General features: G+C 36.5%; 1 protein-coding gene and 1 pseudogene across 5 annotated transcripts in view; both read right to left on the bottom strand.

Moving 5' to 3' along the window:
* ADAMTS6 (ADAM metallopeptidase with thrombospondin type 1 motif 6) overlaps positions 1-19956 on the bottom strand; it is a 336164-nt gene that overhangs the window by 94815 nt on the left and 221393 nt on the right. For all 5 annotated transcript variants that reach the window (XR_015555122.1, XM_087443329.1, XM_087443330.1 and 2 more), the window contains 2 exons: positions 19219-19282; positions 2237-2339 (listed from right to left, as the gene is read on the bottom strand). Coding sequence is in view for 4 of the 5 variants with exons in the window: in XM_087443329.1 (XP_087299455.1) it covers positions 2237-2339; positions 19219-19282 (167 nt within the window). In the remaining variant the exon portion in view is untranslated. The remainder of the gene's footprint in view (positions 1-2236; positions 2340-19218; positions 19283-19956) is intronic.
* LOC106800634 (ribulose-phosphate 3-epimerase pseudogene) lies at positions 10895-15503 on the bottom strand (annotated as a pseudogene).

Raw genomic sequence — 19956 nt, forward strand, 5'->3', positions numbered from 1 at the left:
AAATTAACAAATGATTCTACAATTTATATGGAAATGCAATGCACTTAGAGTATCCACAGGACTCTTGAAAAAAATATCAAAGTTGAAGGAACTTACACTACCTGTGTCCAAGATCATACGGTTACAGTAATTAAGTCAGTACGGTACTAGCATAAGGTTGACAAATAGATCAATGAAACAAAATAGAGTCCATAAATATACTACGAATACACACCATACCCCAAAATTATTTTTAGATTGTAGATCTAAATGTATAAGACCAAAACCATATGGCTTTTAGAAGAAAACATAAGAAAATATCTTTTGGAGTTGAGGTAGGCAAAGATTTCTAAGACAGAACACAGAACACAATAAACATAAAAGAAAAAAATTGAAAAGTTAGAATTCATCAAAATGAAAATCTTGTACTCATACAAAACACCATTAAAAAAGTAATGGGAAAGCCACAGACTGTGAGAAAATATTCATAAAAGTTATCTGATAAATGACTACCACTTGAGAATGAAAAGATAAATAACCAATTAAAAAATAGGCAAGGGATTTGAACAGACACTTTACAAAGGAAGATACATAAATGATCAGTAAGCACATGAAAATGTGCTCCACATAATCAATGATCAGAAATTGCAAATTAAAACTACATTAAGACACCATTATACACCCACCAGAAGAAGACTGAAAACGTCAAATATCGGCAAGGATGTGGAACAAACAGAACTCTCATACCTTGTTGGTGGGAGTGTGATATGATACAATCACTTTGGAAAAACATCTGACAGTTTCTTTTAAAACTAAACTGACACCACCTCTATTGTCCAGCAATTCCACCCCAAAGTATTTACTCAAGAGAAATGAAAACATATGCCCACAAAAAGAGATGTTTACTAATGTTCATAACTGAAAACTAGAAACAACTCAGATGTCCATCAATAGCAGAATGGAAAAAAAACCTGGTTATTACAATGGAAGACTGCTCAGCAATAAAAAGGAATAAACTACTTATACATGCAATAACATGGATGGATCTCAAAAAATTAGGCTTAAAAAAGCCTTGCATAAAAGAGTAAATACGACATGGTTTCATTTATATGAAGTTCTGGAATAGGCAAAACTAATCTACGGTAAGAAAAAAAATTAGAACAGTGGTTAACTCTTGGAAGAAGTAGGTAGAGGCAGCTATTGACCGGGAAGGATTATGAGGACCACGAGAATTTTGGAGGTAATGGTAACGTTCTATAACTCAATAGGGTTTTACAGGTGTATGTATTTGTCAAAAGTACAGTTAAGATTTGTGCATTCATTGAACATAATCTTACCTCAAAAGAAAAAAGTAAATAAATACTGAACTGTGGTTAATGTTATACATGCTGAAGTATTTAGAGGAAAGTATATTAATGACTACAATTTACTTTGAAGTGCATCAAAAAAATAGGATAGATTAATGAATGGATAGAGAGATTACTAGACATGTAACTAAAAAAGGATACTAACATGTTAATAGTAGAATCTTGGTGGTGGGTATAAAGTTGTCACTGTAAAATTCTTTTAATATTGTTCTATGTTAGAAAAATTTCAAAGTAAGATGTTGGAAAAACAAACAATAAAAGGTTTTTAAATGTACATTCAATTTTTCCAATAAAAAATTTTAACAAAATTTAGTTTGCATTTTGGGAGCACAAGAGAACTTCTTGTGCTTAGTGAAAACTTAGTGTATGATACATGCCCAAGTTAAAGAGCAAAAATGTTTCCCAACACTAAAAAGGAATAATAAAAATCTATAGAATGATCCTTAGCCTTTGACCAAGAAAGAACACAGATTTTCCTGGCCTCTTTTGAGTTTATTTATCTTGTTATAATTTGGTTTTAGGGTGATAATTCCAAATATTCAATGATTATAAATGATTATAATGTAATGTCCATATACCTCAAGGAAGTCTCAAAAACTGAGAGATATTATTCGGATTTATATCCTTTCTAGAACCTTTGTACCTTGCTAAAGAGAACGAGGTTTTTAAAAATGATTTCTGGCTATTTGTACTAACATATAAACTTTATTACAGGAAACTAAAACATGAGACCTGTATAGTACTATAAGCACTTTCATGCTTTGATTTGCAAACACTAATTTTTACTAGTATGTATATGAATGTATGTGTGTGTTTGTATGTATTTATATATTCTTTTATATTTGCAAAGCTCTCAAGCATGATGAATGCTCTGCCAGGTTATACATTACCTCCAGTATAGGGTTTCCAGTTATAATACTTTCCACGGAAAGGCATATTGTCAAAGTCTGCACACTGTTTCTCTCGAAAATCTCGGGCCCCCAAAGGACATGGCTAAAATAAAATAAAATCATAAATGGTATGATTGTTGAAAAATACCAAAACCAAGGGACAATGTCCCTAAAATTAAATTGCCTGAACTCCATCACATTAACTCACTGCCTTACTCTCTGGCTATAATTCTGGCATTTGCTTTGCTGTTTTACAACCAGCATTCAGACTGAAGTGTCTGAATTGTAATCTTAGCCACAGAAGAAATAACTGAGGTAATTTAAACAGAGTTAAGTGTTAGACGGTTTCCATATAACTTTTCACTCAGATGCATGTCATAGTCCACTTTGCAATCAATCCATCAGGTATCTCCTTATTAACACATAAAAACTAGGTGAAGAAACTAAAACACAAAATCCTTTTCGGTAACAGTATTTGAGGTCCAGTTGCCACAGCTACTCCTACCTCTTTAATTTAAGGAATCAAGAGGCAGGTTTGTAACACAACATTCAGCACTATTAATTGTGGTTTGGATCCCTACTCCTATAACTGTTGACTGTCTAGGCCTGACAAAAACCATATTTTAAGACGTGGAATGAACTGGGCGAAATGCTAGGCCTCAAGTCTAAACACCTTCAAATTCAAGGAATTTGGACTTATTAAGATTTACATTTACTCTATTAACATCATAGAAAATAAACTACGAAGTTGGTTCAAAACATGTGCATGTGTTGGGTGAGGGAGAGAGAAGGATGTTGAAAGGGTAAAGAGAGGATGATTTGTTTTTAAAAGTTTGAAATGCTTCTTCTACCTGAATTTTTTAAAAAGGAATTTAAAAATTGGATCTTGCCAATCTAGCTAGGTCCAGATTCCAAATACCACAGGGCCATCCTAAATTAAATCTTTAAGTTCACAAAGAATTAAAAGTATAATATCTCATGGTGTTTGAGCAGTATGACCTAATTTGACCTATCTTTTAGAGTTCTGCAGCTGTAGCACTTAAAGAACAAAGTTACTGCTTTTGAAACACTGACGAGAAAACATCCCCCTTATATATGGAAGAACAAGTCATTAGATAAAATTCTTAATTGTGAATAAATGACAAGTATGTTACAGACATTCTCAGAGATCATTTTGAAGACTTTTTATTACCCTCCCTTTGATCTCTACATTTACTTTATACAGTTCTCTGAGGTCAGTACATTGCAAACGGTCCCTTGAAGCATGTATAAAAATAAGGGACCACAATGTGCAAATATTTGCATGGTCATCATTACTTCCTATATACTGCAGATCAAATTTCTACCATATCAAGTCCAAAGCCTCAGATTCTGAAAAGAGTGGCAGCAGGTATACATTCTGTTATGAGCCCTGCCTTTAAAAATATTTTCTGCATATTAAAATATGACACTGAAACAACAAACCTAATGATTCTGCTTGTCAAACTATCCCTCTTGCTTGCCTTTTAAAAAAATGAAAAATAAGTATTTACCATAGGCTACATAGTGCATCATGCTGGAAGGATATGCTTCCAGGATCTTTTGTTTCATGGTGTGCTAATCTTTGGATCAAAGGAATGCTTTCCTTTTCTAGTTATTTTTAGGGAATCCCACACAAGGACTAAAGATGTCAGTGACTTTGCCATGCAGCAAGACTAGTTTTCAAGAAAATATCATCAATTTAAAAAAATACAAGCAACCTGAACTCTAGCTACAAGTTTTCACATAATACTTAAGTATTTGTAAAGCACCGACCAAGTTTATCCAAGCATGGCTTTCAATCTAGTTGGAGAAACAAGATACAGATGAAAAACTACAGCACTACTTTAGGCAGTACAGACAGCATGTTACAGGTTGTCTATAGGTGCTATACATAGATGAAAGATCAATGTGTCATGTGATTAGTTAAGAAAGTATTTGTTGAGGAAGAAAATCTGGAGTGTATTATAAGAAGTATAATAAAAGTATTATAAATACTTATTCATTGTAATATTATAAAGTATTATAGGAATTGAGCTGATTAAGAAAGAAAAAGGACTTCTGAGGGGAGAAAACTATTAAGAATGAAGTCAAGTAAAGCTATGGGGACAGCAAGGAAAAGGTCACATGCTGGGAATAGTTGGATAAAGCCCATCTTAGAGGAAAGAAAGGAACTGTATGGGAGCATAAGAGGAGATGACATTTCATAGATAAGCACTGGGACATAAAAAAGCCCTGAATTAACAAACTAAGGCGTCATGAGGGCCATTCACTTAAAAACAAACAAAACAAAAATCCTATTTTGACTATCTTATACTGCTTCTCCTAAACAGAAGAGAAGCAAAAGGTCCAATGGGAGCTTTATTCCTGGTTAATGAAGCACTTGGAAAACATTTCATAAAGTTTTTGATCTACTCTTTCCCTGTGATAACCACTCTGAGGTTTAACAATGACAACAGCTACTTAGCATTTACTAAGCAATTTAGTAAGTACCTCCTCTGTGGCACACCATTCAGAGGTCTCTAGATGTATTATCTATTTAATCTCTCTCAACACTCTTTTAAGGTAGTTATAATCAATAATCCCATTTTACAACAAAGTAAACTGGGTATAGAAAGGTTGCTTAGCAACAGTTTCAGAGTGCAAGCATACCTCCCTCATCGGAATGGGAGCCTCCTCTGGACACTCTCTAAATGCTACAATAACAGTGTAAAGTTTTAGCTCTGTTAAAATGTGCAAAAACCCAATAGGAGTAACTTGGGTTCTAGACCTAGCCCTGTCATTACCAACCACAAGTTTATTATCTTCTCCAAACTAGTTTTGCTTCTCATTTATAAAATGAGAGGGCTAAAAGTAAGAATTTTGGAGTAAGACAGACTTGGATTCAATTCTATCTTGGTCACTTATTTAATGACCTTGTGCAATGTAATTTTCCAAGCCTCATCTATAAACTGAGGATAATACGAGTATTTACCTCTTAGGTGAGGACTCATATAAACTGTTTAGCTCTGTACCTGGCATATAGCAGCACTCAGTAACTATTAGCAGCTGTGCTGGTCTTGGGTCTAGGCATCCTTGGACTCATTCCTCACCCTTCTGCTCTGCTCTGTATTTCAGGGGAACAAACTCTACAAGTTCCATTTCCCAGACTTCTGTGTCAGCTGATTTCTGGTTGGGTTCAAGCAATGGAAGCCACTAGTAGGAGAAGCCAGGGTATTTCTCTCATTTCTTCTCTTTCTCAGGCAGCATCCTAGGCAGAAGCAGAATCTTCCTGTGGCTCCAACTTCAGGCAACAGCCCCCCAAACCCCTCTCCATCTTATGGTCCCAGCTTCTGCTGTATGATTCCAGTCTCTGGGCTTTGATAAAACTACCCCCCTCCTGTGTCTTCCTGGTAGGAGTGGTGCAATCTTCCTGCTGACGCTGATCTATGGGCTTGTCAGCCACTTCCATCATCCATGTAACCAATTTATAACAAATTCTTAGCATTAAATTCCTTCCATTTAAATATTCAGAGTTGTTTATATTATTATGGTTAGATCTTTACTGATACAACAATCAGTAATAATAATGGTGATGGTGATGATGATGAAGCACTTGGGAGACTGAACAGAAATACGTTTCCATGTGTTATTTTTTTGTAGTTTATTGGTTAAGGGCAGAGGTTGGCAAACTTCTGTAAAAGGCCACTTGGTAAATATTTCAGGCGTTGTGTGCCCTACAGAGTCTGTTGCGACCACTCAACTATGCCATTATAGTGTGAAAAAAGCCACAGACAATATGTAAATGAACGGTCAGAGCTGTGTTCCAATAAAATTTTATTTACAAAAAGAGGTCAGGGCCAAATTTGGCCCAGGAGGTGCAATTTGTCAACCTCTGATTTAGGGTGTTAACATAATAGGTACATCTGTCTGGCAGCATTTTGCAGTAGAACTAAACTCAATTATTAATTTTTGAGTCAATACAGAATCATACACTTTTAAGGATGGATGTTAGAAGTAATATAACCTAATCTGCACAAGATACTTAAATTTCCTCTACAATTATCCCCGACGTGTTCATACAACCTGTATAAACATCTACAGAAAGATCAAATACTTTTCAGACAGCTGCAATTATTATCAGTTCTTTCCTGCTTTCAGCCCAAATCTGTCTTCCTCTAACCCATTGTCTTGCTCCTTTCTTCTGGATTCACACTGAACAAATCTAATCCCTAACTGAAGGGTGCCCAGACCTTGAAGGTTTTCCTAGGGGCAAATCATAACATGTCATTAGTCCTCTTAAAACCAGGCACCAAGAACCGGCCTTCAGTGTCTTTCTTTTACTAATTAAATATACGTAAAATGCTTACTATGTGTCATATATTATCCAGGCTCTGGAGATAAGGCAATAAACAAAACAGATTAGGTCCCTGCTTTCGTGGAGCTCACTCTAGTTGAATATGAGCAAAAAGAAAAATAAAGCAAGGTACAGAGATTGATAGTGAGGTGGGAGAGAAGTTGTTTTAAATAACATGGTCAGAGAAATTCTCTCTGATAAGGTGGCACATGAGCAGACCGTTAAAAGAAACTGTGGGAGTGACTTAATGTACACATCTGTGAAAAGAATGTTCCGGGAAAGAGTAAATGCACAGGCCCCGAGGCAGGAGCATGTTTAGGATGTTCACAGAATAGCATGGAGGATGGAAGGGCTTAAGGGAATTGTAGTAGACTTGGGGACCTGATCCCATGCCTTTCTGTTTCTAGAATACATCAACCTAGTGTTCTGTTCTCCTGATTTAAATGCTTCCTTCAGTGAATGCTCTGAATTTGTGTTGATTAGAAAAAAGCTCAGCAGGAATTGTATATACTAGTTCCAAAGAATGAGAGTGACCAAAGAAAAGAGTAATTTCTTATGGAAAAATTACATAAAATATATTTTTGTTTTGTTTAGGAATAGTGGAGAGTTTAGGGAGTAATCCTTGTTAAATTACTTGAGGATAATAAGTGCTGACATTACGCAGAAACCCTAACAGAAAACAGTGGGCATAAGCGATGAATTTTTTACGTAAAGCCTGACAGGTTTTCAGCTTCCTAGTGTTAACGCTAATCACGTACCCTCTACTTCTAAAACGCGACCAGCAGGGCCCCACATAAATCCAGAGAGCAAAGTTGCAGGTCTCAGCATCTTTTGAGCTTTGTATTTTCAAAGAAATTAAAAAATTAATATTAGCATCTTTATCACCACTGTTTTTCAGAGATCTGTGTTAAGTTAGCATATACTATAGATAATCTTACACTTCCAGTTATACTGATAGTTAAAAGCATCTCCTTTTGACTAAACTTAATACTTTTTATTGGTAGATAAATCTAAAAAAAGGCTAATTCATTGGGGCATAAAAGTTGCTCTAGAAAGAAATCTCAGCTTCTGCTGACAAATTTTCCAGTGGCACATCTATTACCACGGTTCTCATCCTGGTTTTGTCCCAAAGATTAGGGTGACTTTGGCAAGTTCCAGAATCCCTTTATGCCTTCTTCTTTCATTTGCAAAATATATCCCAAATGCTCTTACTTTTGATACATCCCAAAATGTTTTGCAAATGAGGAAAATTCTGAAAATACTGTATTATGTCACATTGGAGTAATAAAAATTGAGAAGCAGGCCGAGAATGACAACTCTTTTTCCCTTTTCCCTTTCCTCTCCTGTTCCTCAAGAAGATGGGCAGGCTGGGAAGATACTAGGATCCTAGGGCCTCAGGAAAAATTGCAAAGTGAGCAAAATTGGCATTTACTTCTTCTACCTCTCTTTCCCACCTTCTGCTGCTTTTTCCTTTCTTGCTTTCAAGCCAAATGCTCTTTTGCTTCTTCACTATCACACTAGACCAACCTTCTACACTCCCCAAATTTAATTCTCTTCTTCCTCTCCAGGGTAGCAACATCTTCTTAGCCGGTTATACCCTGTGAGTTGAGGGAGCATAGGTGAAGTTTGGATTCCAACCACTGCTCTGCTTAGCAAGTCATGCACTTGATATGGGACTGTGAAGAAGGATAAATTTCTGTTTATTCACCCAGACAGGAACCTTTTTCTAAATTACACAGATGCCAGATGGGCTAACAAAGTCCTTGCTTCCACACTCGCTCTTACAAGTTGCAAACAAAATTCCTGATTTCCTAGGTATCAGGTACTGTCTGATTATCTCATTAAAGTAAACTTGAATTTAGTGTTCAATGTACATAGTGAATCATCTCAAACTCCACTTTTGTTTCAACCTTCTCATCTTTTCTCCTCTAAATAGTTTGATTTTTTTTTTTTTTTGTGAGGAAGATTAGCCCTGAGCTAACATCTTTTGCCAATCCTTCTATTTTTGCTGAGGCAGATTGGCCCTGGGCTAACATCCATGCCCATCTTCCCCTATTTTATATGGGACACCACCACAGCATGGCTTGATAAGCGGTGCATAGGTCCGCGCCCAGTATCCGAACCTGCAAACCCCGGCCCGCCAAAGCGGAGCTTTGGCGGAGCATGCGAACTTAACCGCTACGCCACTAGGCCGGCCCCAGTTTCTGACTTTTTTGTAGTTTCACTTTAAATTTCCTTTTAAAGAAAAAGAAAACAAAAGTCTGATAAACCTACATTGTCCAGACAAACTTGAATCTAGCTGTCATATTTGACACGATAATCTTCTATGCAAGTTTTCAAAATTAAAGCTATTTCTATATACCTTGTATAGCCTGAGTTTTACTAAAATGCCATCTCTCCATAGCATAACTCTTTTCTCTAAGCCTATGAAAATGTTAAGAAACAAATTTTTACTTCGTAATTTTTTAAACATTTCTTTTGAGAACAAAATAAACAAGCAAGCTCTAATCTGTGTTTAAAAGCTAGTCCTTATTTCTCAAAACATGATGCACAACATAAAATTCATACTAACCTAAAGAAGATTAATGACACTGCTCCTGTTATTGCCATATATATAATAAATATTATATATAATATTTATAAGAATAAAGTCGTTGATACATATTTGTTTTCTAATTATAACTTGGGACACAGTTATAACACTGTTAATGGATCAACTCTGTACCTTGTCATCACTTACCCCACACCTCTCCCTGGGGGCAAGGTCTGTAGTTTCAGAATGTTCTCAGCTATCTGGTTCTGCTGCAGGGTAAGGTTAGACTGGAAGTAAGACAATGTCAAAGGTGACCAAACTCTTTCAGAGAAGCTTACCTTGCCACACCCACCTCCCAAGGGCTCCATCTGTTATAAGAGCAAGGGATCAGTACTCAGAAATTCTATACCGGGCTGGCCCCATGGCTTAGCGGTTAAGTGTGCGCGCTCCGCTGCTGGCGGCCTGGGTTCGGATCCCGACGCACACCAGACACACCGCTTCTCCAGCCATGCTGAGGCCGCGTCCCACATACAGCAACTAGAGGGATGTGCAGCTATGTCATACAACTATCTACTGGGGTTTTGGGGGAAAAAATAAATAAATAAAATTATAATGTTAAAAAAAAAAAAAGAAATTCTATATCTTACTGAATCCCTTCCATGGTACTAGCCTGTTGCTAAACTTAAGTGTCCTCATTTTAAAAAATAGTTTTAAAAAATATTTGTCCTTTCTCTTTATAAGATTTGAAGATGTAATGAGGTTATGTATGAAAGTACTTTGTAATCTACAAAACATAAATGTATATAATAATAGCTACACTGTATTGAATACAGATTAAGTACTAGGAACAGTACTAGGTATCTTACATGCGTTACTTTTTTTAATTCTCAAACAACCCTGTAAGTTTGATATAATTCTACTTGATGTATAAAGGAGTTCCTGAAGTTTAGTGAGGTTAGGTGTCTTGCCAAGATCAAAGATCAACAAGTGTTACAGTCAGGATTCAAATTTAAGTCAATTTGAAGCCAAAGTCCATACTTTTTTCACTACAATCCTACCTCCAAATAGAGGCTACACTTTTCCTGTGTACCACAACCAAGGCAATAATATCGTTTAATGGCCTTAAGCAATGGATTGAAGAAGGAAAAAATTGCAGAATAGCATGTCCTTCTAGCAAAGCTGGCTGAGAAAATACCCAGGTACTACACAATCTATGCTTAACTTTTAGAACAGACCACAAATGACCTGAAAAACCCTTTAAATACCATAATTTTTTATAGTTTTGATACATAAAGTAAAGGAGGGAAATGAGACGTTCAAGATACAAGAATAATATGACTTTCCATCCTAGCCAAAGTAGAGCTTACATTTTTAACCAGAAGTTCTATCCTAGTCATGTTATCAAGCAGACACACAAATCACAAATAATATGGAATAGGAAGAACACAAGGATTTTCTTGGTTTTGGAAAACAGCTTAGCAACACCAGGAAATTCTTTTTAGAAGTGTAGAAAAGTCCTTCTCATAGTAGCTAATATTTCTTCTTTAGGCTTTGATATAAAATTTGGCTTATAACCTTAATATAGTAATATTTTTACTCTTTACAAAAATCAACTTTTCAAGTAAGGTATTCACAACACTAACTTTTAAATTCTGCAACTTAAAATAGTTATACTACATACACCAAGGTTTACCCTCTTAGAACATTTTGCATAATAGTTTTAAGTCATTGGAATGAAAAATTGCTCAAGAAAGCAGAAATACCTAATTAATAGTCAATATTCTTTTATGCCAGTAAAAAGGAGACTGAGTCAATACACATAATAATCAAAAGTATATTTCTGAACAGGTCTTGAGCAAACACTTTTCAGCAGATTGAGCACAGATCTGGGGTCTTTACTTCTCATAACAGCACTACCCAGTCATCAGGTTAGCTCGTACCTTTGCACATTTATAAAAACTATCAGGACCTTCTCAACCATTTATCTCTATGTCCAAAGAGGGGGACTGTGTCCTCAACGAATGACCTTGGCATCATAATTTCCATAAAATTCTGCTCTCCAAACCTAAGTTTCCACAAGGCCATATCTATTAGATTAGTTTATGATCCCAAATATTCTATTGTAGTTCCTGGTTTAATGGTGAGACCAAACTTCATCCAATTCTCCTATATGTCTTTAATAAAGGCTCCTGATTTCTCAGTACCTTCAAGATGAAAAGCATATTAATTTGTTCCTGCTACAGCTATCGTCTTTATCTGCTATTTTGTCCTGGAGAACATCATGGGGATGTCAAAGAAAGAAGTCTTGTCTAGCTGCTTTTGAGGGTGACCAATGGTGATGTAGGGAACAAACTGCCAGTCCAATACATCTGATACAGATAATCAGCCTCAGAGTCTAGTGTGTAAATACCCTTGGCCTCTAGGCTGGTTATGTTGCTGTTGAGAGTGATCAGGTCAATTTTACAGCTGGATACCCTTTTCTGATCTATTTTAAAATCTTTAAAGATTGAGATTTTTTCTGTATAAATTGCCTCTTCTATCTCGGTGGATCTCTTTCTTTGAAACTGGTGGAAGTGGGACAGGAATTAATGGGAACACTGTCTTCTTTCCACTGGAGAGCTCTTCTCTTCCTACCACTCCTATACCCTTCAAATGTCTGTGGTGGGAATTAAATCAGCTTTAAGGAGAAAGTGTGGCTATCTTGTTTTTGTGCTTGCCGCTTGTTAAGACTGTTTGGCCTACATTGGTATTAGGTCCTAATTTCTCCTCTAATCTAAGCAAAAAGAGTACTGTCAGCCTGGTATGTTTCAATTTGATTCACCAGGGCAGGGATTCACATAGGAGGAGTACCAAAGCTTCAAAATAGTAAAGTGTTCCTTTGTGGATATATCTCCTTGTATCACGGCTACTGGATATTGTGAATCTTAGACCTGATAGTGTTCGCCTCTTTCTTCAGGTCACCAGGAAATACAGAGGAAAATCTGTGGTCCACCTTTAGTAAACAGAAGGACCTTGTCATATATATCCCAACCTTATATTATTTTCCTTTTCCTCAGATTTTCTAACTTATTCGGTTTTTCAGTTGTGATTTTAATGAAGCTAACTAACTCTAATCAGAGAGTTATAACTAATATTAAAGAGAACTAAGCAGTAATCTAGAGTACCAGCTTGTCAATCACAGAAATGACAGGGTTAAGACTGCTGTACCAGATGGCAAACTGAGAGGCTCTGTGGAATGGGTTGTAAGATCTTAAAAGGAATGCAAGTAGGATCATGTGAATCACCCTAATATCTCTTAGAGTTTCTATTTTCTATTGTAACCTGTACTCTGGGCATAAATTAGAATGCACAGAGCAAGTCTCAAAGATTCTTAACACTCAATAAAGAATCCTGGGGCTCCTGCTGTTTGACAGCCTGACATGATCTCATTCTAGACACTAATTTAAAAATTCTTCCAGGATCATTTGAATTTATCCTTTGTATTACCCCTATTTAAGTCTCAAGAGAAGCTCTTGGATCACAAATGATCAAGCCAAAAATGCTTATGAATTGTTTTCCACTTCTTGACTGTCAAATTGATTCTAACTAATTGGAAAGTTTTCCCTCAGATCTTATTTACAGGGTCACTAAATATGATGTGCATAGTTTTAAATTATGCAAAACATGCATTAAGGCAGGAGTCTGAACTGATAAAAGACAAGTATACTCTTTTGAATCCCTTAATTAGGGTAGCTCACATATAACAGACACCCAGGTATTGTAGAAAAAAAGAACATTTAAACCATTATACATTTAGAAAAAAGTACCAAGGGAAAGGATATAAACACAACAGCCCTATAATGCTCCTATAGTCACAAACATCCTATGCTCACTTGAAAATACTGAAGTCTTGCTTGCATTACTCAATCTTAATTCCAATCAATCCATGATTTGTCATTAAATTCTCTGTCCTATAATATAGTCTGTATAATACTAGAAAGTTTTACAATAGATTTTTAAAATATTAGAGTTTCTTTTCTAATATAATACATACATTCCTGAAAAATCTCTTTCTGCAAGATTGCACACTAAAAATAACAAGCATATGGGAAAAACAGCATTAGAGGCAGACAACTCAAAGACAGAACATTAACAAAAACAATAACAATTCTAATAAAATACTAACACAATTTTAAAAACACATGGCAAATTTCTAACAAAAAGTACTGGAATAAACATTGGGCTTTATCTTTAAAAAAAAATAAAAAGGTGAAATAAGTTAATAACGAAGAGTTGAGGCTGCTGGCTTATAGAGACAAGAGGCCAATGTACAAAGCACAGGCAGAAACACACAATAAGGAGTTCTGTGACAGAGCATGTGGCCAAACTGAGCCAAAAGAGAATATGGGGTGAATGGTCATCATGTCCAGTACAGTCTTTCACTGATGTTCAGCTGTGTCAATGTAGTTTGACTTCAGCTGCTGCATTACTTAGCAGAACAAAATATGGCACAAAATAACTCAATCACTTATAAGCTAATTTGTGTTGAAGAAACAAGGTTGAAACAGAACAGATTATACCAAAACTTTAAATTATTGTAGTTTTTATAGATTTATATTGAAAGAATGGAAATTTAAAATAGCTCACCAAGCCAACTCACTACTGAGAACTCTCAGTACAGGAAGATAATATGGTTAAAATAATAGGTCTGGTATGTAGTCAGTACTCAACAAATGTTAGCAACAGCTACCGCTGTTACTCCCACTACTACTGCTCCTCCTCCTCCTCCTCCTACTACTTCTGAGGTTGCTACTTCTACTAGTAAAGTTCGAAACTAAAAGAGCTCTGAGGCAGACACCTGTGGCATACCCAGTGTCTATTACTCCCTACTTTCTTGCTGAGAGAATTCTGATTTTTGCTCAGGAATCTACCTCTCAGGGAAGGTGACCTTAACCCCATTTTAGGGGCATATCTGGATTAGTCTAAACCAATTATGGTAATCCCATTCCTTTTGCCTATGACTGGTTTAAGGGTGGGCATGTGGTCTCCTGGCCGATAAAACATGAAGGAAGTTAGCTAAAGGAGCAGGGGAGAAGCTTTAGGAAAAACTTTCCCTATATGTAAGAAAGAGACATGGTTTCTGGAGCGGTTTCTCTTCTCTTACTCTGAATATCATCAGGGCAAAAGAACTTTAGGTGCTCTGATGCTCCACTTATATTTTTGAATTCTCCTTTCTCAAAGAATTTAAACTTCAGGCATTTCCCTCACTATCTTGAAAGCTCTTTGCTGATTTTAAAATGATAAAAAGAAAAAATCTTATTCAGTAATTTTTTTTAAGATGTCTGTCAGAGTAACCTATCCTGTTATTACCAAAAATGGAAGTCTCTTACATTTGTTTCTAAAATGATCTAAGATTGATTTGTTTTGAGAATGTTATATATAATATCGACAATTTTCTTTCTAATTATTTTTCTACCGCATAGCTAGACTGTCTAGTTCTGTGCTGTCCCATATAGTTGCCTCTAGCCACATGTGGCTATTCAAATTTAAATTAATTAAACTTAAAAATTCTGCTCTTCAGTTGCACTAGCCACATTTCAAGAGCTCAATAGCTAATTTGGCTAGCGGCTACCAGGCTGGACAGTGTACATATAGAATATTTCCATCATTGAAGAATGTTCTCTTGGACAGTACTGGGCTAGATTATGTGTTCTGAAATTTTTAATTTTCATATGTTAGATTACATTTTAAAAGGCCCCAGCTTACACAATTTATGCTCAGACAGCTTTATTAACTTCGATAGCATGAAAATAAATTTCAGTATGGTAAATGAATTGCCTCAAACTCTGAACTAGCAGAGTCAAGATTAACTAAAAAAAAAACATAATTATTTGTATATCTATAATAGTTATGTTAACTGTTTCTCCTTATCTTTTGCTAAAAGCTGAGACAGAAGACAAAGATAGTAATAGAGATATCAACCCACCAATAGCAAGCTCTATAATTTAAGCATTTAAAACATAGCTGATGGGTAAAATGCAACAAGTCTGAGATGTCTGGCATGTTTTTTTCTTTTTCTGTAACCTATCATACATTATTCATATTATATAGTACCTATGTTATTAGGGCCAAAATGTATGCCCACCCATACAATTACGAAAACAAGGGAAATAGACGAGAATTGAGAGGAAGGTTTGGCTTTCTCACTTCTACCTAACATAGTCTGATATACAGTAGGTATTCAGTTCTTCTACCCTTGGATAAAACTCTGCTCTTCTGAGATTCATGTTATGTATCCAAATCACTGGTTCCTACTAACCTCATGATAGTCATTTCCCCTCATTTATTAAAGAGCTTGATACCTGGTTCACAGTATCACTATATACTCCAAGTTCTAACATCATCCTAAGTGACTTCAACATCCACATGGAAGACTCCTCAAACTCCCTAGCCTTGTCGTTCCTTGAACTCCTTCACCTCCACTCAAGGTTAGGCATGCACTTCCGTGGCCACATTCCAGATTTGTCATCATTGAATAGTCTCACTCCTCATATCTTAAATTCAAATACATTCCATTCTCTGATCCCCTCACCTGCTATCTCCCTCACCTGTTTTTCCTGCAACACTGGTTCTCTGATTTTTATGGATTTTTTTTAAGTCCTTAATTTTCTCTCTGTTAGCCCTCTTTAGACTCCACTGCCATTCCTAGTGTAGAACACATGCCTCAGCACGTCAATCATTCTTACTAGTATCCTTAAATTCCATTCTTCTTGATTTTGTTTATTGTTCTGTTGTAATCTCACCTTTCTCCAATCCATTCTCAGCTAAAGCATAGATCTGAGGCTAAATCTTTCAATGGTTTCTTTATGTCTCAAGATAAAGGTCACTCTCTTTAACCTCCATGCCTTGCACTTAATTTTCCTTCTGCCTAGAATGCTCTCATTGTCATTTTCTTCTTTTCTTGTCAGCTCCTATTTGTCCTTCAGATCTTTAGCTTCCTAGGGGAAGAAATTTCTAAATCCCTAATTAGGTTATGTGCCAATTCTCTGTGCATTTATAACATCCCATACTTATTCTATCATATCATATCATATCATATCACTCTGTATTGTGATTTTCTACACTTAAGTGATTTTCCAGGAAATTATAAGATCCCTGAGGGCAGAGACTGTCTTTCTTACTCTAGCACAATCTGATATACAGCAGGCACTAAATTATTTGTTGAGTGAGTGATTCAACAATGCTAGTAACTTGAAATGATCATTGTAATTGAAGCTACATGTAATTACTTCAAGATGCAAATTTAATAGAACTAAATACGATAAATAAGCTATAGAGTGTGTTAGAAGGTGGTATGGGTGGAATAGAGCAGGGTAAGAAGGATTAGGAGTCCCAGGGTTGCAGGTAGCAGGGAGGGTTGCAATTTTAAATATGGTATTCAGGCTAGGCCTCACTGAGAAGGTGATAGTTGAGTAAAGGTGAGGTAAGAGTTGGCCATGTAGATATTTTGGGGGAAGAATATACAAGGCAAAGGGAACAGCCAATGCAAAAGCCCTAAGGTGGGAGCATGCCTGGCACGTAGAAGGAAGGAGGTCTGTGTGGCTGGAGCAGAGTGAACAAGAAGGAAAATAGTAGGAGATGAGTTGAGAGAAGTAACAGAAGGCCAGACTGTGTAGGCCTTGAGGCCTTTGTAAGGACTTTGGATTTAAGTAAAAGGGGGAGCCACTGATGGGTTTTGAATAAAGGGTGTGACTCACTCTGCCTCCTATATTGAGGACTGTAGGGAGCAAGAGTAGAATTGGGAAATCCAGGGGGAAAGTTATTTAGAGTAATCCCGTGAAAGATAGAGTGGTAGCAGTGGAGGCAGTGAGAAATAGTCAGATCTATGAGATATATATATATATATATTTTGTGTGTGTGTGTGTGTGAGGAGGACCAGTCCTGAGCTAACATCCAACGCCAATCCTCCTCTTTTTGCTGAGGAAGATTGGCCCTTGGCTAACATCTGTGCCCATCTTCCTCTACTTTATATGGGACGCTGCCCCAGCATGGCTTAACAAGCGGTGCGTCAGTGCGCGCCCGGCATCTGAACCAGCAAACCCTGGGCCGCCGCAGCAGAGCACGCGCACTTAACCGCTTGCTCCACCAGGCCGGCCCTGTCAGATCTATGATATATTTTGAAGGCAAAGCCAATGGGATTTCCTGAGAGATTGGATATAGGCTGGGAGACCGAGAGAGAGCGAGAGAGCGAGAGAGAGCGAGAGAGAGAGAGAGAGAGCGCGCGAGAGAGAGCGAGAGAGGGAGAGAGAAAGAGGGAGAGAGAGAGATCAATAATGACTCGAAGGTTTTTGACTTGAGCCAGATGGAGTTGACATCTGAGATGGGAAAAACTGCTGGAGGAACAGGTTTGTAGAAATATTTTGGAGATAACATTTGGACATGTTAAATATTAGATGTCTATTAAAAGTCTAATCAATGGTAAGATATGAATCTAGAATCCATGGAAGAAGTCTGGGCTGAAAATATAAATTTGGGGGTCAAATGACATATGAGTGGTATCAAAAGTAATAAAACTGGATGAGATCACCAAGGAAATGAGTATTGGTAAGCAGAGAAAAAAGCCGAGGACTAAGTCCTGAGTACTCTAACATTAAAAGGTCAGAGAAAAGAGTAGGAACCAGCAAGGGAGAATAATAAAGAATAAGTAGTAATATAAAAGGACAACCAAAAAGTTGTAATGTCATGGAAGCCTAGTGAAGATCAAGTAAGATAAACATTCAAAATTGACTATTGGAGTTAGCAACACAGAAGTCATCTGTGACTTGACAAGAGCATTTTCAGTAGAATGATGTAGGCAAAAACCTGATAGGTGAAATTTTAGGAAAAAATGAGAAGAGGGATTAGATACAGTGAGTATAGGCCATTATTTTGAGGAATTTCGTTTCAAAAGGAGGAAAGAAATGGGAAAATAACTGGCAGGGTTTTTGTTTTTGTTTTTTCAAGATAGGAGAAATAACATGTTTATATGCTGATGGAAAAATCCAGAAGAGAAAAATCATCTACATATTTATGGAATAACTAAGAATTAAGATAAGCCTAGGATTGGAGAGCATGAGAGTGAGGAATAGGGGGTAATAGTCTGATGACATGAAATTAAAAGCTGTGGTTTTTAGATAGGAAGGAGGAAGAATTATCTGGAAGGAGTAATGAGATATAAAGAAGATAGTTAATCCACTTCCAGGACCAGTCATTCAAGAGTTAAGGGAGAGGGCCGGCTCCGTGGCTTAGCGGTTAAGTGCTGCGTGCGCTCTGATGCTGGCGGCCCGGGTTCGGATCCCGGGCGCGCCCCGAGGCGCCACTTCTCCGTCCAACGCGAGGCCGAGTCCCACGTACAGCAACTAGAAGGATGTGAACCTATGACATGCAACTATCTACTGGGGCTTTGGGGGGAAAAAAAATGAATAAATAAAATCTTTAAAAAAAAAAAAGAGTTAAGGGAGAAAACACAAGTCCCCAACTTTAGAGGGCTACAGAGGAAGTAGTATCTTTAGAGGAGAGCTAGTTTCCACTAGAACAAGAAAGTAAAGGGAAGGAAAATTCAGAGACGTCAAGATATAAGGGATTTTGCTGATGATTGATCACTAATTCCTGAAGGCACAGAAAAATTTCATAGTTGGGCAGGGATAGGAAACAGAAGAGGGGATATGTAGAGTTTATGGGATTGGATGGCAAGAGATAAGGAATTATGTGGGAGTCTGGGGCTTCTTGCAGTGGCAAATACAGTATGAGATAAAGGGCATAATTAATCCTGGTGGACTCAAGAAAGATAATGGTGGCAAAGTTGGGGGTGGGTGGGGCAAGGCACTTTAGGGTGTGTGCGGCTCTTTTGATTGCAAGTGGGGGACAGTGTATTTGCTTCTAGTGCTGGAGCTTCGTCTTGACTCTTGTTGATGGAATTGATGGACCTAAGACCAGTCCATTCATTATTAACAATTTAAATAATTCCTGTGACCTCACCCACATGGATTTCTGATCAAACAGCTTAAAATTTAAAAAACTTCCCTGCTCTAGGGGAAATGTAAGCTAATTTTTCAAACAGAGTTTGGTTTTACTTACATCTGTGTTACAGGAGCGGTATCGTTTCCTTTCCCCAAGGCAATATTTTCCACCTCCTGAAGGTCTGAAAACACATTTTGTTTAACATGTGAATATAACATATTTACCCACACAAAGAGCACATATATTGCTTGATGAAAACATATTAACATTTACTTTAAGAAAATATAAATTTTGACATTTTATTAGTTATTAAAGTAACAATCATGCTGGTGATTGTCAGCAGTAATGATTATGGTGTTGAACATAAAAATTAAGGCAATTTGAGTAACTTTACAAGACTCTTAATTGTCATGATTTACATTCTTAAGAAAATGCAATTAAAAATCAGTGTATTTTCTAATTATAATAAGCAGATGCTCAGTTCATCACAATGAGTTTAAAAATCACTTATTTATAATGAAAAGCTGTTTGAATCATATTCAATAAAACTCATAATCTGATGTTACATGTTCACCAAGTAGGAAATGAAAAGTTTGCTTTTTTTTTTTCCAGAATGGAAATAAGGAGAGGAGACTAAACTCTGGAAATAGCTTCAGTTCAAAGTAAATAATGCAGAAATGAATTTCTATCTCATTTCAAATATTACATGAAGTTTTAAAAAATTAAATCTAAACATCAGATGGGTTTGCCTTATATAAATACTTTATATTACACTCAAATTAATGAAAAAGTAAAATAAATATTTGATTTACATAAATTAATTTTTGAAGTATTAGGGAAAGCTGTATGCTATTA

Source organism: Ceratotherium simum, chromosome 18, assembly GCF_057802395.1.
Source record: "Ceratotherium simum simum isolate JZ-2026a chromosome 18, ASM5780239v1, whole genome shotgun sequence".
Taxonomy (NCBI): Eukaryota; Metazoa; Chordata; class Mammalia; order Perissodactyla; family Rhinocerotidae; genus Ceratotherium; species Ceratotherium simum.